General features: G+C 36.1%; 2 protein-coding genes across 6 annotated transcripts; one reads left to right on the forward strand and one right to left on the reverse strand.

The window, feature by feature from the left end:
• Positions 1-1,294: 1,294 nt before the first annotated feature.
• LOC8261668 lies at positions 1,295-10,344 on the forward strand. 4 transcript variants are annotated; one of them, XM_048376454.1, is made up of 9 exons: positions 1,305-1,849; positions 2,546-3,436; positions 4,239-4,324; positions 4,879-5,019; positions 6,099-6,811; positions 6,984-7,139; positions 7,337-7,450; positions 7,571-7,734; positions 8,405-10,344. In XM_048376454.1, exons 1-5 carry the CDS (start codon positions 1,562-1,564, stop codon positions 6,241-6,243), a joined length of 1,551 nt encoding a protein of 516 aa, XP_048232411.1. In that variant the 5' UTR covers positions 1,305-1,561; the 3' UTR covers positions 6,244-6,811; positions 6,984-7,139; positions 7,337-7,450; positions 7,571-7,734; positions 8,405-10,344. The 4 variants fall into 4 exon arrangements, with proteins under 4 accessions (XP_048232412.1, XP_048232411.1, XP_048232410.1 ...); XM_048376453.1 differs by having other exon boundaries at positions 8,656-10,344; XM_048376455.1 differs by lacking the exon at positions 8,405-10,344 and having other exon boundaries at positions 1,295-1,849; positions 6,590-6,811; positions 7,571-7,824.
• LOC8261667 (protein CONSERVED IN THE GREEN LINEAGE AND DIATOMS 27, chloroplastic) lies at positions 6,943-10,982 on the reverse strand. 2 transcript variants are annotated; one of them, XM_048376456.1, is made up of 7 exons: positions 10,557-10,982; positions 10,062-10,214; positions 9,712-9,789; positions 8,699-8,794; positions 8,114-8,149; positions 7,522-7,706; positions 6,943-7,429 (listed from the first exon to the last, which is right to left on the reverse strand). In XM_048376456.1, the coding sequence occupies exons 1-7, from the start codon at positions 10,779-10,781 to the stop codon at positions 7,267-7,269; spliced, it is 936 nt and encodes a 311-aa protein (XP_048232413.1). In that variant the 5' UTR covers positions 10,782-10,982; the 3' UTR covers positions 6,943-7,266. The 2 variants fall into 2 exon arrangements, with proteins under 2 accessions (XP_048232413.1, XP_048232414.1); XM_048376457.1 differs by having other exon boundaries at positions 7,179-7,429; positions 7,522-7,688; positions 10,557-10,977.
• Between the last annotated feature and the right edge of the window lie 1,929 nt (positions 10,983-12,911).

Below are 12,911 nucleotides of genomic sequence, written 5' to 3' on the forward strand. Positions count from 1 at the left end.
GAAGGACTTGAATCTTAAAGAAACATCAGTACTATATGCAATAACATATGTCGATGCAGTTAACATGCAACAGAATCATCAATTATTAAAACCAACAAAGTTCTGTTGGTGCAAGCAAGGTTTGTCTGGTTACTGTATCCTTAGGCTGCAGCAGGTATATAAGGCACACCAAAATGTGAATTATAAGGAAATGGATAAAAATCGTAAAAACCCTGTTGGAGTCGATCCACTTGTGAACTGTAGAGGCGATGACTGAATCATGTAAAGATGGATCATCCTAAAAATGACTGTACAGGCACAAGCGAAGTACTCTTGTGGTAGAATAATTGTGTTTTAGAAAGACCTGTTGTTATTTGGTGCACCAATTAACGTCATCATATAGAAATTATATGTACTGAGAAAGTGGAGACGGTACTATTTGCACCTTGAGAAGCAAATCCATTATGAAAGCTTGTATATTTCCACTTCCACATACCAGTGATTCATACTTGGAGACGGTACTATTTTCACCTTCAGAAGCAAAGATATCACGCAACGGAATATGCAGGAAATAGAATAATTATTGCTAAAGAATAGAGAATAGTAGAAATAAAATTGCTAAATTTAAACTAAATTATCATCTCACCGTTAATTTTATCATAATTTTTGTTGAACAACTAAAAAAAAAAAGCTACTCTTTAAAGCAAAATAACTATTTTCAATTCATCTTAAAAATATATTTTATAGAATAATAACTTTTATTTAAGTTAAAACTAAATCTGAAAATGGTTATTCCGCATGGACTAGCTATTCTTACTTAAAACAAAAGGCATCGTTCATGAATTTTCAATAAAAGCATGATTAAATTTTTAAACTCTAAAATAGCTCAATTATATTTTAAAATTTTAAAAATAAAACAATTATGGTATAAGCATGAGATTTAATTAATTTTAGATGCAAAAAAAAAAAAAAACTGTTTTAATTTTTTCCAACTCACTCTTTTATATATAATAAAAGTATTAGTTTTGGCTTTTGGTGGATAAAATTTTTAAGATAATAATTTATCTCTTACTTTGATAAAAAAAAAAAAAAATCAACATCATTACTATTAGTTAAAAAAATAGTTTGTTCTAGAAAATATAATTATTTTATTTTTTAAAATTTAAAAATATATTGAGTTATTTAATTATTTAAGGGTATAAATGCATTTTAACTAAAAGTATTTTGCCTAAAGAAAACATGGTGTAAGACTTGTTGCCATGCATAAATATAACATTTCACCTAAAGTGGCAAGTTTATCTAAGGAGGAAGTCTCCAAGTTTCTTTTCCTTAAGAAGTAACAATAGTCGTTTTAACGAGCGACTTGCAAAGTAGGTGAATATAATCGGATAGCTGAACGACACCGTTTAACATTCTCTCCCGCCAATACTGGTAAAAACGTGGCAAAACTAACGATAATCAACACCGTTATATATCCAGGTGTCACGTTTAACAGCCCGGTCACTCCATCACTTTCACTTCCTCCTTCCCAAACCTGAACAGTCCCTCACAATCACCTCGCTCTTGCAATTTGCAACCCTAAATGGCTCTGTCTTTGATTCCTATTCAATCAAAACATCACCGAAACAGCACAACTAACCGCTGCTATATCTTCTTCTTCTTCTTCCGCAACAGCAGCACTGAGTCGACTCGGACAGAGTTTCCGGCTGGCAACGCGTACGATATTTTAGGAGTTTCGGAGACTTGCTCGTTCGCCGAAATTAAAATCTCGTTTCGGAAATTAGCTAAAGAAACTCACCCGGACCTCGCCAATTCAAATAACGATTCTTCTGCTTCTCATCGTTTCATTCAGATACTCGCTGCTTATGAGGTTTGGCGATTTTCATCTTGTTTTCGATGTAAAGTATTCTAAATTTAGGTAGTTTATAATACCTAATTTTTAGTCGAGGGTAGTAGTTTACATTACGTAAAAAGTGTATCTATTACACGTAATTTCCTTTATGAGTATATTTGGAAGCACTAAAGAATTGAATTGTTTTCAGTCAAAACTCATGTTTGGAAAGCGCGTAGTTGCTATAATGTAATTGCTTCAACTTGCATAAGGCATTTTTAATAGACATTTCATTTCATTTACACAGGAATGCGACATCAATCTCTCTTTGACAATATGTTCAAGTTCAAGTTTCGAGTCTCTCTTTAGTTTTTATAATTTCAGAGTAACTTACTTCTTTGATTAAAGAAATACAACTAGTACGACTTATATGAAGTCTCCAATTTTATATCTAATGCCTAAAAATCTCAGAAATGCGTGTATATTTTAATTTATAATATATACACCTATGGTTTATATTTTTCCATGGATAGTGTTGTAGCATGCCAATAACTGAAGGTTTAATTTTCAATTGATTAACCAATTTTGGGAATTTTCTTCATACTCAATGCTGCTGTATATAACACTTTGTATGTAGTGTGGGCGATGGCATTGTTAATTTATTGTCTGCTTTGGTATTCTATTATAAGGTGTTTCGATTTCTAGTGAGAACAATGTGCAATGCTTGAATTGCAGATTCTTTCAGATACCGAGAGAAGAACTCACTATGACAACTTTCTTAGGTCTCAGAGAAAGGATGTGCAGAAGGATTCTAGAGAAGGTTCAACATTTTACATGTATAAATCTGAGATGGCTAGAAGTAAAGAGATGGAAGTTGTTGAATGGTTGAAGTGGTATAGATTAGCTATAAATGACATATTGTTAGAGAAGAAAGTGGTGGTTGGAACTGGCTATTTTGATGTACTTGAAGCTGATTTTTATTCAGCCATACATGCAGCTTATTACGGCCCTGTAATCGAGTCTATGGATCTTCTTCCTGACCGTTTTGAGGCAGAGGAGAGGTCTGTCTATGAAACTCCTGAAGTCCTACACTTGGTTTCAGGGCGTGATCTTTTTGGGATGGTCTGCCTGGCCAATAAAGTTCCTGAATTGACTTCTGCTTGCACTAAAAAGTTGACTTCTACGTCTTTTGATTTAGGAATATGTGAATACATTGCAAATACAAGCACGTTTTTGTATTGTAATGAAGTGAATGATGTGGGATTGTCTCAGATGCATGTGACGAATATTTCAAGTCACACATTGGATGCATATAGAGATTTAGAATTGCATGTAGGTGGAAAGGTGGTTGCTATGGCCACTAGAGTTCCTCCTAAAAGCCAAAGTAATGGAGTAAAGAATGAAGGTGCTGAAGATCAAATACATGTTTTTCTTAATTCAGATGATAATTCCATGCATCACAGAAGTGGGTTTTCTGAGGATTCTGTTTTGGGTGGTGAAGTTGGATGGAGGATTCCACTGGGAATTATAACAGGATTGGGGACCAGTCCTGAGGAGGGATCATGCTTTGTCTATGATAGGAGTGGCACAAAAACCCATGTCATAATGAAACATAGAACATTGCTGGTTTGTAATTGTCTTTCCTGCCAGTTTCCTTTCTGGTTCTAAGATTCTTGAGATAACTTAGTTTTTTTTGTTTTATGGTTCATCTTGAAAAATTGATTTCGCTGTTAGTTTCTGTGGAATAGTACAGAGGATATGAGGGTCCTGCCTTATTGAGTGTATCACTTGCATACCGAACTGGATGAGCATGCTTCTTGACTGAAATGGATGGTGGAACAATCTTTTCTTGGCTTTGTGTGGCAGACTTCTTTTTCACTTATGACAATGATGAAAAGTTGTTTTGTTGTTTTTTTTACATTTATAAATATTTCATTATAGTCCGATTACATTAATTTAATAGAAAACAATTGCCCAAAGAGGGCTAATGTAGATTGTATAATCTCTCATATCACTGTTTAATATATGCTTGTTAAAAATTCATTTGCAAGTCACATAGAGTTTATTTTTGCCTGTCCATCTTTGCAAGTATTTTTTTGCTATGCACATAGTTCTTGCTGAAGTTCCATTTTGTGAAGATAGTTAATAAGTCTTGATTTGGTGAAATAAAATGTCATCAATTTAATACTTACGGTGTGATTTGCTGCAGTATTTATTAATTCCTCGTATCCTGGGGTGCTTACTGTACAATCTTTAATTTGACTAAGCTGATTATTTGATAAATAAGGGAGACTCTGGTCTGGAGGAATCAACTTCAAGTTGTATGTCATTATGGTGTCATAAATATCCTTATTTTCTTAATTAGTTATATGCATCCATGTGTGTGTTATATGAAAGTTATTGGTTATTTTCATTCAAAATTTTTCAGGTAAAGCATATGCACTGGTATCCAGTAGGAGATAAAGTTTCTATTTGCGAATGTAGGTGTAGTAGAGCTCGACTACCACCAAGCAAGTAAGTGGTGCAATTTCAGTTATTCAACTGTGATGGATGAATTATGTGTTATGCCTAACATGCAACACGGTAAAGCTTGCACTGTTCTTCCTTTCAATGCTTGAGTGGAACGTGTTGTGCATTGGTTTTGTTTCCGTTTTTGTTTTTCTCCCTCCGTGTAATGACTTTTCAAGAGCATGTTCTACTAAAGAATTAGAATACAGCTGGTGACCTTCTATTATAATTTGGTTCTTCTGAATTTATATTTGGGAATAAATTCAAGCTTGCAAGTTCCAAGTGTCTTTTTGCAATTTTCCAATTCTGTGCTATGGACTTCTCATGCTTACCTGCCTGTAAACTTTCCTTTTTGTATGGTCAGTAGCCTGGCCTTAGTTAAAGGATTCTATTGGTTGTCATCAACATGTTGAAATGGTTTGAAGCTTTCCTCCTGCTGCATTAACAAGTCGAGGATGATATAAATATTCAACAAATGTTGTCTGCTTCTCACGTGATACCTTAGCTGTATATGTAATTCATTCTACCCCCTAACTCATCTTATTGAACTGGTGTTACAGATTTTGGCTGTTTGAACCTCGTTGTGACATGCATGATGTAGGTGGTTGGTATATTGAAACATTCGGTAGAGATAAGAAAGGCCAGACAGTCCCATGTCAGAGGTATTGGGATGGCTTTAATGGAAGTGAGCAATATGACAAGTAAGTCTATCATATGGATTCTTTCAGTAATATTTCTAATTTTCTTCTAACTCTGACTTACATGGATTTTTTATCTAGAACCATAAGAACCAAAAGAATACATGAGAACTTTTAATATTCCTAATAACAATCTTAGAGTAAATAACTTGCTCGGTTATCCATAGAATAACTGCTAATCCTACTACTACTTTTGTTCTTCCAAATAATAATCTTGGAAAATCAATAACGTGCATCAGTATGCATATACTAACTGCTAACTACTGCTACTAGGATTAGAAACTAACGTTTTCTACCAATACTTTGGACTGGAAATTATCACTAAATTTGGTTCGCATGAGTTATATTACTAACTCAGCTTAACAAATATTCCGATGTCAAGTTTGACTACGATTGAACAAATGGATAAATTACCTATATTTAGTTGGAAGGTCCAAAGTTGTTGAAAAGTAATTCAAAAAGAAAACTGAAAAAGAAGAGGCCAAGGTCTTAAAAGAATCCCTTAAGTCTGTTTGTATAGTATTTCCTGATTTCCTCCTATACCGAACTTCTTATGACCATGACTAATTCTTACTTCATATCGAAAATTTGACATACACCAACCTGTGTCCCACGTGGTATACTGGAGAAACAAACAAAAAGCTGCAAAGGCAAACATAGAAAGCTGACAAAGCATCTAATACCTAACACATCTAGGAAAAACATTAAATGTGCTAGTCACTAGTCAGATGGTAATTGTACTGTATTATTGCCTCTTTATTACTAAAAACTGCTCATGTTTATTGTCCACATCATATGTTATTGTCTGATTCCGAAAGTTTGTGTTCGATTTGTGATAAATGAATATTTGGACTGCCTGGTAAAAGATTAAAATGCCTGTATTGGTGGTGTGGGTACTGGTTCTTGAGGTGGTAAAAGAACAAAAGGAAACAGGGAAATAATGCATGTACAGTGACTTGTTATGCTTTACACAAAGACTTCTGTTTTCTGCTTAAGGGGGTTGAGGTTCCAGTTGTAGGCTTGTTGATTTTTGATGCACATAAACAATTGCATCCCTCTCTTTTGTTGTTGATGTGTTGCAGGAGACTCCATCCAGCAATGTATTTACTTGCTCTTGCATATAGATCACTAGATATTGAAGATGCAAAAAGAAGGAAACGAACATTCAGGGGCATTGTTGAAGGTCAACTGTTTAAAATTCTTCATTGGTGCAAGAGACTTGTTTAGGAACTAGCGCCATTACAATGTTCAGTATCTGCTTCACCACTCTGGCTCTCTCAAGTTGTTTTTCTGTGGGTTTGAACAATGAATTGTTTTTGTGCATAGCCATATAGTTGGCCAAGGAATTTGCACTAGCAAGTGGCAACTTCTGGGTTATTTGGAAGGAGTATTCTTAAGAGTTCTCCGGGCAAGAAATTATTTAAAATTGATGCATTGGGGTGTTAAATATTTGATATTACAAAAGCTTTAGGTCATAGCATATTGAAGTTAAAATTTTTTTTTCAAGGTTGAAGATTATGTGAATAATCTTATTTTATCATCAACCATCAATAATGTTTTGGACTGCCAACAGTTTCTTCAGAACCTGTCTTTGTGGATCCTGCTATAGTAGATGGCTTCAGAGGCGCACAGATTAAGGGTTCTCATTAATGCTGCTAACTGGATCAACAGATATGCCTCGTCGGATGTCATCAGGGGCATTACTTTTGTGCTACTTCTGTTGCCAAATCCAAAAAAGCCTCTTTTTGCCAATTTTTGCACCAAATGTTCTTGAAATTGCTCCCAGTGATGGAAGGTGAGGTGATATTCCTGAATGTCAAACTCCGTGTAAATATCATACAATTATGTATCTTTTCAGTTCATATGGATGGTGATCACTGAAGTTGATTAATGAGAACGGAAAATAATGGGTCTTGTAAACAACTCGATTAACCATTGTAGCTCTTATTTGCTGCTTTGTATTTCAGTCGTGTACATCTTGTCAAGAATAAACTGCAGGCCCAATTGGGGGTTCCTATATATTCTTTTTCCTAATGCATAGGCAAGGATACTGGCATTGTTTCCTTGAAATCGATCCACATGTTGGTTGGTTTGATCTTTTCCAGAGTATCATTCTTGTGTAGGTGCGTGTATTTTCAGAATTTTAGAAAGCTAACTATTCCTTCAAGATAAAGGGGGGAAATTTTAAACATAAACTTGTACTCCAGTGAACAAAAATTACAAATTTATGGAAATGGGTCTTTTCTCTCATTACTTGAGTAGATCTTCCCATTTGCAGTACTGCCCACCTGCTAATGCACGGTAATGTCTATCTCTGCAGTAGACTGGTCTTCCATCAGCAGCCTTGGCAGCAGCTGCCGCCAAATCATCATCAGCCATAACCTCTACTGGCAAACTAAGCAACTCTTCTTTTCTACAAAATGTACAAGAAAGTGTAAGGATCTACTCTAAGTGCATAAATGGAAGTTAGCTGAAATCTTTGTACTTGTAAAGTTGTACTCATACCTAACATTATACTTTGTGTTGACATTTGATGGGTTCTCTTTTGTGGCAGAGTTGTTTTGAAAGAAATTCTGGACTGGTGTGGCAAAGACAAATAATAATACTGCTGTGACAAGTAATGCACCCGTTCCGACTAGCGTTTGTTTCAACAGTGAGATGACTGGTTTAACCTGGAGGCTAGAATTTTCCTTATCAATCCCATTTGTATTAAAGGAGGTCAGATCATTTATTATATGCTACTTTGGTCTTTGGAAAGAAGAACAAGTGGAATCATTTACCATATATATACATGTATATATTTTTTTAGTAACAGTATTTGATTGCTTGGTTTTGGGAGTACTGCACATTCTTCCATGCATATGTACATGTCCACATGCATTCCTGTGTATGTATCTACATGTTTGCATGCTTAACTTCTTGTCATAAGATATATATTTTTCTATTTAAGTCTTCACCTGTAAAACTCTTTTCTTCTTGTGTTATATTGCAAATTTGTGAATTGTCTTGTTTTTACTTGTTCAGAGCTTAGTATTTTGTTGTCTCATTTCTTTTACTGTGCAATACTATGAATTGGATTGTGCATATGCATTCTTACCTTGTAAGAACCCAACAATCTATCGCGAGCTAGGACCTGCCAGGGGGAAAGGGAGATAAGTTATTAGTTTCCGATGCCAGTCTAGCAGGAATAAGTAATATCTGCTTGTGCTCGACTTTTGGCGAGTCTAGCTGTCAATTTGTTCTGCTAAATTACTGCCGCCATTAGATCTATCCGTCTCCAGACTATCAAATTAGTTACATTCCTGAATATTGTAATAGAGATTCTTGTGGGCTTTGAATTTATGTACTACATTCCTGAATATTTTATTTGTCTAGCATTGAATCTCAGTTTAAAGACAAGATGACTGAGTTAGCACTCATCAGGACGATCAGCTGAGGACATTTTGGTTGCCAGTTGGTGCAATTGCAGCAAAGTGGAGACTTGAGTTTATATTTCGGTCTTACACATTAAAGCATGTGACATTGCTACCTAATGTTTTTATCTTTTTCTGCATCACTTATGCTAACTTTCTGTTCTGCTGTAATGCAATATCTGCCTTGTTTGTGTTATAACCTATTAATATTAACTTTATGGGACAGGAAAATGCATGCTGCAAGCAGAGAGAGAAAAGAGAGAGCTTACCTCTGGTGGCTTTACCCACATTTGTCCATCATACCATCCACTCTCTTCATATGGGACAACCGCAGATAGAAGTCTATCTCCAACATAACTCCATCCCTTTAATATACATGTGGAGATATGTTAAAAGTCCAAATGGCAAGATGATGAGTTTGTGGAGTAAAAATTAAAAAAGCAATCACTAATACAAAGGTATAGAAATTTTAAGAATAAGCAGTTCAACTAACAAATATATGGTACAGGATTTAACCCTTTGTTAGCATTCTTTAAAATTCTCTTTTGGATGCTTAAATAATACCATGCATGAAGGATTCGTGTGGGAAAGGTGAAGGATTCGGTTGATTTATACATTATGTTTGAGTTTATCCAATTTTGGTAATTTCAGATTAGTTATCAAAACTCTGATCTCAACTGTAAAAAAGAGGGAAAAAAAAGAAGCTTCAATTTACTTTCCCTGCGCGCCCCCCTTTCCTGAGTCTCCTGTTAAGGAGATCATCTGTACGTCTGCTCTGAAGTAGAAGATCAACGTCATCACAGCTTAAAGTGGTATTAGTCAGTCAAAAAGATGATTGCACTTCCATATGTAGGAGAAGTTGTACAATCACAATATTTGGCCTTTGTCTAGCTAATAAGGTAAGTAAACTTATATATGTAGAGAAGCTCTACAACAGCTTCTTGGCTCAATGGCAGGTTGGCAAATACCTCTTTTAGGTACACAAATGAGAAAAATGAATTACTAATTACTAATTAAAATAGTTTTGTGATTTCTGAAAGAGGGCGATGATGTAGCCTGGTTGGCTTCAAATAAGTTCCCCTAATACTTTGCAGTCCGAATATCATATTTGTTTTGTTATTTCTAACCGATTATATATAGAAGGTTTCCTGGAGCAACTGCTCTCATGTATGTTCACACCAAAAGCATAGCCATATTCTCTGGGAATATAATGAGCTTCATGAAAAAGTAGGAGTGGTGATGAAGATATCGAATAAAAAAAAAATACGAGTGGTGAAGATACCAGATAAATCCGAAGGATGATTAATGACACAAGAAGCAGAGTTCCTGTTCCAGCAGCCAGCACAAATCTTAATGGCTCCTGCAAAATTTGCACATATAATGAAGTTATAGTGTATATGTTTTTTGTAATTCAGATACATGTGATGCTTCACATGTTAGCTTCTCTGCTTGTGGTTCTTGGTCATCAAAAAATGAATCTAGTATTGAAAGTAGAGCTTCGTCTCACTTATTAGAAAGCTTGTAACAATAAAAAAATTGTTTCGAGAACTATTATGGGATAAGGCAATTTCTGTTCCAATTTAGATGGTCTTCTGCTTGCCATTTTGTTTGCAAATAATAATTGTGACTTACCCTTTCAGGATTGAAACTTGCAGCTGAGATTGGAACTCCAAGAACTGTGAAGGTCACTAACCAGAGACCTCCAAGACGGAGGAAAAGTGGCCCTGGAGCCAGCTCCCCCCAAGAATACAAGGGTCCATCTTTCAGAGATGCATACTCATTCACCTGCAGAGTTACAAAATGAGTAGTGTTAAGTATGGCTAAGGTTTTCTAAATTTTTAGGAATCAGAATTCCCTTCAATCAACTATAATCTGTTCAGGATTATGATACCCTCAATCTATCATTCATTCTCCATTTCTCTCTTTCTTAGTATATTTAGCAAATTTCATTGGAACTTATGTTACTGTTCCATACAGCAAATCTTTTTTGTCTTTGCATACCCTATGCTGCGTTTTGCCTTGATACATTCTACCTACACAAGTGCATACATGTTCCATAACTCGAGTAGAAAATAGCGGCTAGTGCAGCATGCAAAATGTCCCAGAGAAGGAATGAAGCAAACATACCGGTCTTTGTTCGAAAGGGACCTCAATTTCCATGCCAGGATCCCAGCTTCGGCCTGGAAAGCTGCTTCTACCGCCATCTGTCTCATCCTTCAAGGCCTTGACAGAAACAGCAGAAAACGGTTTCTGAGCTGGATGGTACTTAATTATCCATGACTTAAAGGTGCTTCCAAGTATGATTTGCCTTGGACTATGGATTAAAGAACAGTTGACATTTGCCCTGAGCATTTAATCTCAGGTCGAATTGAAATTAGTTGTTGCAGCAACCTAAATCCTGAACAAACTTTTCCTCCTCCAGTTTTAGGTGGAGAGAGAGGAGGATTACCCTTGAGTAGTTGAATTGACGGCAGATGATTTCTTTCTGACCATGCATTATTTACGTGGAGGGAATCAATGGATTATGGATACGTCATATTTGTTTATTTCTTTGAAGGAGAGGACTCTTAAAAAGCAAGAAACTCTTAGTTAGCCAACAAGACACAAATACTAACCAATATAATATTGACATTGAAGATGTGGCCCACGAAATTGGATTTATGTCCACGTTCCTTTCTTCTATACCATTAAATTTGATAAATTGAGGGATTTTGGTGCAAGTTTTTAATGTGGTCAGAGAGAAGAAGCTGGAGTAGCAGCTTGCGCAACGTGGCAGATGTTGCCTTGCACGCAGTTTTGTATGTACTTCTCAGGTTCCCCACAGGCGTGAGAGACTCCAAGTTTTGTCGCCTTTAACCTTAACATCCACGTCCCCTGGGCCTGATAACTCGGATAAAGGGCCTGACCATTGTTAGGATTGAAGAAAGGTGGAGAACATCAAAACAAAAAGTGAATAACCCTAATACAAATGAGAGCTATATATACTCCTATACTAAGAATATAGAAAAGACTAAACTACCCTTACAATATACAAAGAATTACATTATTTAACATCTCTCCTCAAACTCACGTAGCGATGGCAACAAGCATCGAGAGTTTGTCAGATAGAAAACGAAACCGTGAAGCAGTTAAACATTTTGTAAACAAGTCTGCAAGCTGTAAGGAAGAAGAAACAAAAGGCAATATCAAGGTGCCATTCTGAAGGTGATGATTGGTAATATGACAGTCGATTTCGATATGTTTGGTCCGTTCGTAAAAAATCGAATTGTGAGCAATCTGAATAGCACTCTTATTATCACAATGTAAAGGAGTCGGTTGCCACAGAAAGACACCCATATCAGCAAGCAACCATCGCAACCAAACTATTTCACAAGTAGTGGAAGCCATAGCGCGATATTCAACCTCCGTTGAGGATCGAGAAATGACGTCCTGCTTCTTACTTTTCCAAGAGATAAGGGAATCACCTAGAAAAATACAAAATCCGAGTCAATTTGCCGGTGGGATCATCACAATCGATTAGAGTAAGCACATAACTCTAATGATGAAGTAGATGAAAGTAGAAGAGTCCGAAAGGCCGGAGGTATCTCAAATGCGAAGAATGATGAGCGTAGTAGGAGAAGTAACAAACTGACTGACTATATGAACAACATATGCAATATCAGGACGAATGATAGTGAGATAAACCAGACTTCCAACAACAGTCCGATACAGACTCGGATCCGGCAGTAGAGAACCATCAGAAGCAGAGTAACGAGCGTTGAGCTCAATCGGAGTATCAACAGTCTTATTATCAGAAAGCCGAGCATGCTCAAAAATATTAGAAATATACTTAGATTGAGAAAGAAGATACTCTTTTGGAGAGGAAGCAACTTCAATGTCCAAGAAGTAACGAAGGGAACCCAAGTCCTTCATAGCAAAACAATGAGTCAGTTCGGACTTTAATAGACTAATCCCGACAGCATCATCACCTGTAATAATCATATCATCAACATATAGAGAAAGCAAAATTCGACCAGCAGAAGTACATTTGACAAATAGAGCAGAGTCATGGTTGCTAGGATGAAAACCAAGTGAAGTAATCATAATAGAAAACTTTTCAAACCAGGCACGAGGACCTGTTTGAGACCATAGAGAGCCTTCCTGAGTTTGCAAACTTCACCAGGCTGATGATCAAGACCAGAAGGAGGAACTATATAAACTTCTTCGTGAAGATCGCCATTCAAAAAGGCATTTTTAACATCCATTTGAGTTGTATCCCAATGACAAATAGAAGCAACGGCAATGAGTATTCGAACTGTGGTCATTTTAGCAACGGAAGCAAAAGTCTCCTCATAATCCAGACCATATTCCTGAGAATAACCCTTAGCCACTAGACGAGCTTTATACCTTTCAATAGACCTATCAGACTTAGTTTTAATCTTATAAATCCAGCGAGAGCCAATAGAATGTTTACCTGCAGGAAGGAACACTAAATCCCAAGTA

Source organism: Ricinus communis, chromosome 7 (genome assembly GCF_019578655.1).
Source record: "Ricinus communis isolate WT05 ecotype wild-type chromosome 7, ASM1957865v1, whole genome shotgun sequence".
Classification (NCBI taxonomy): Eukaryota; Viridiplantae; Streptophyta; class Magnoliopsida; order Malpighiales; family Euphorbiaceae; genus Ricinus; species Ricinus communis.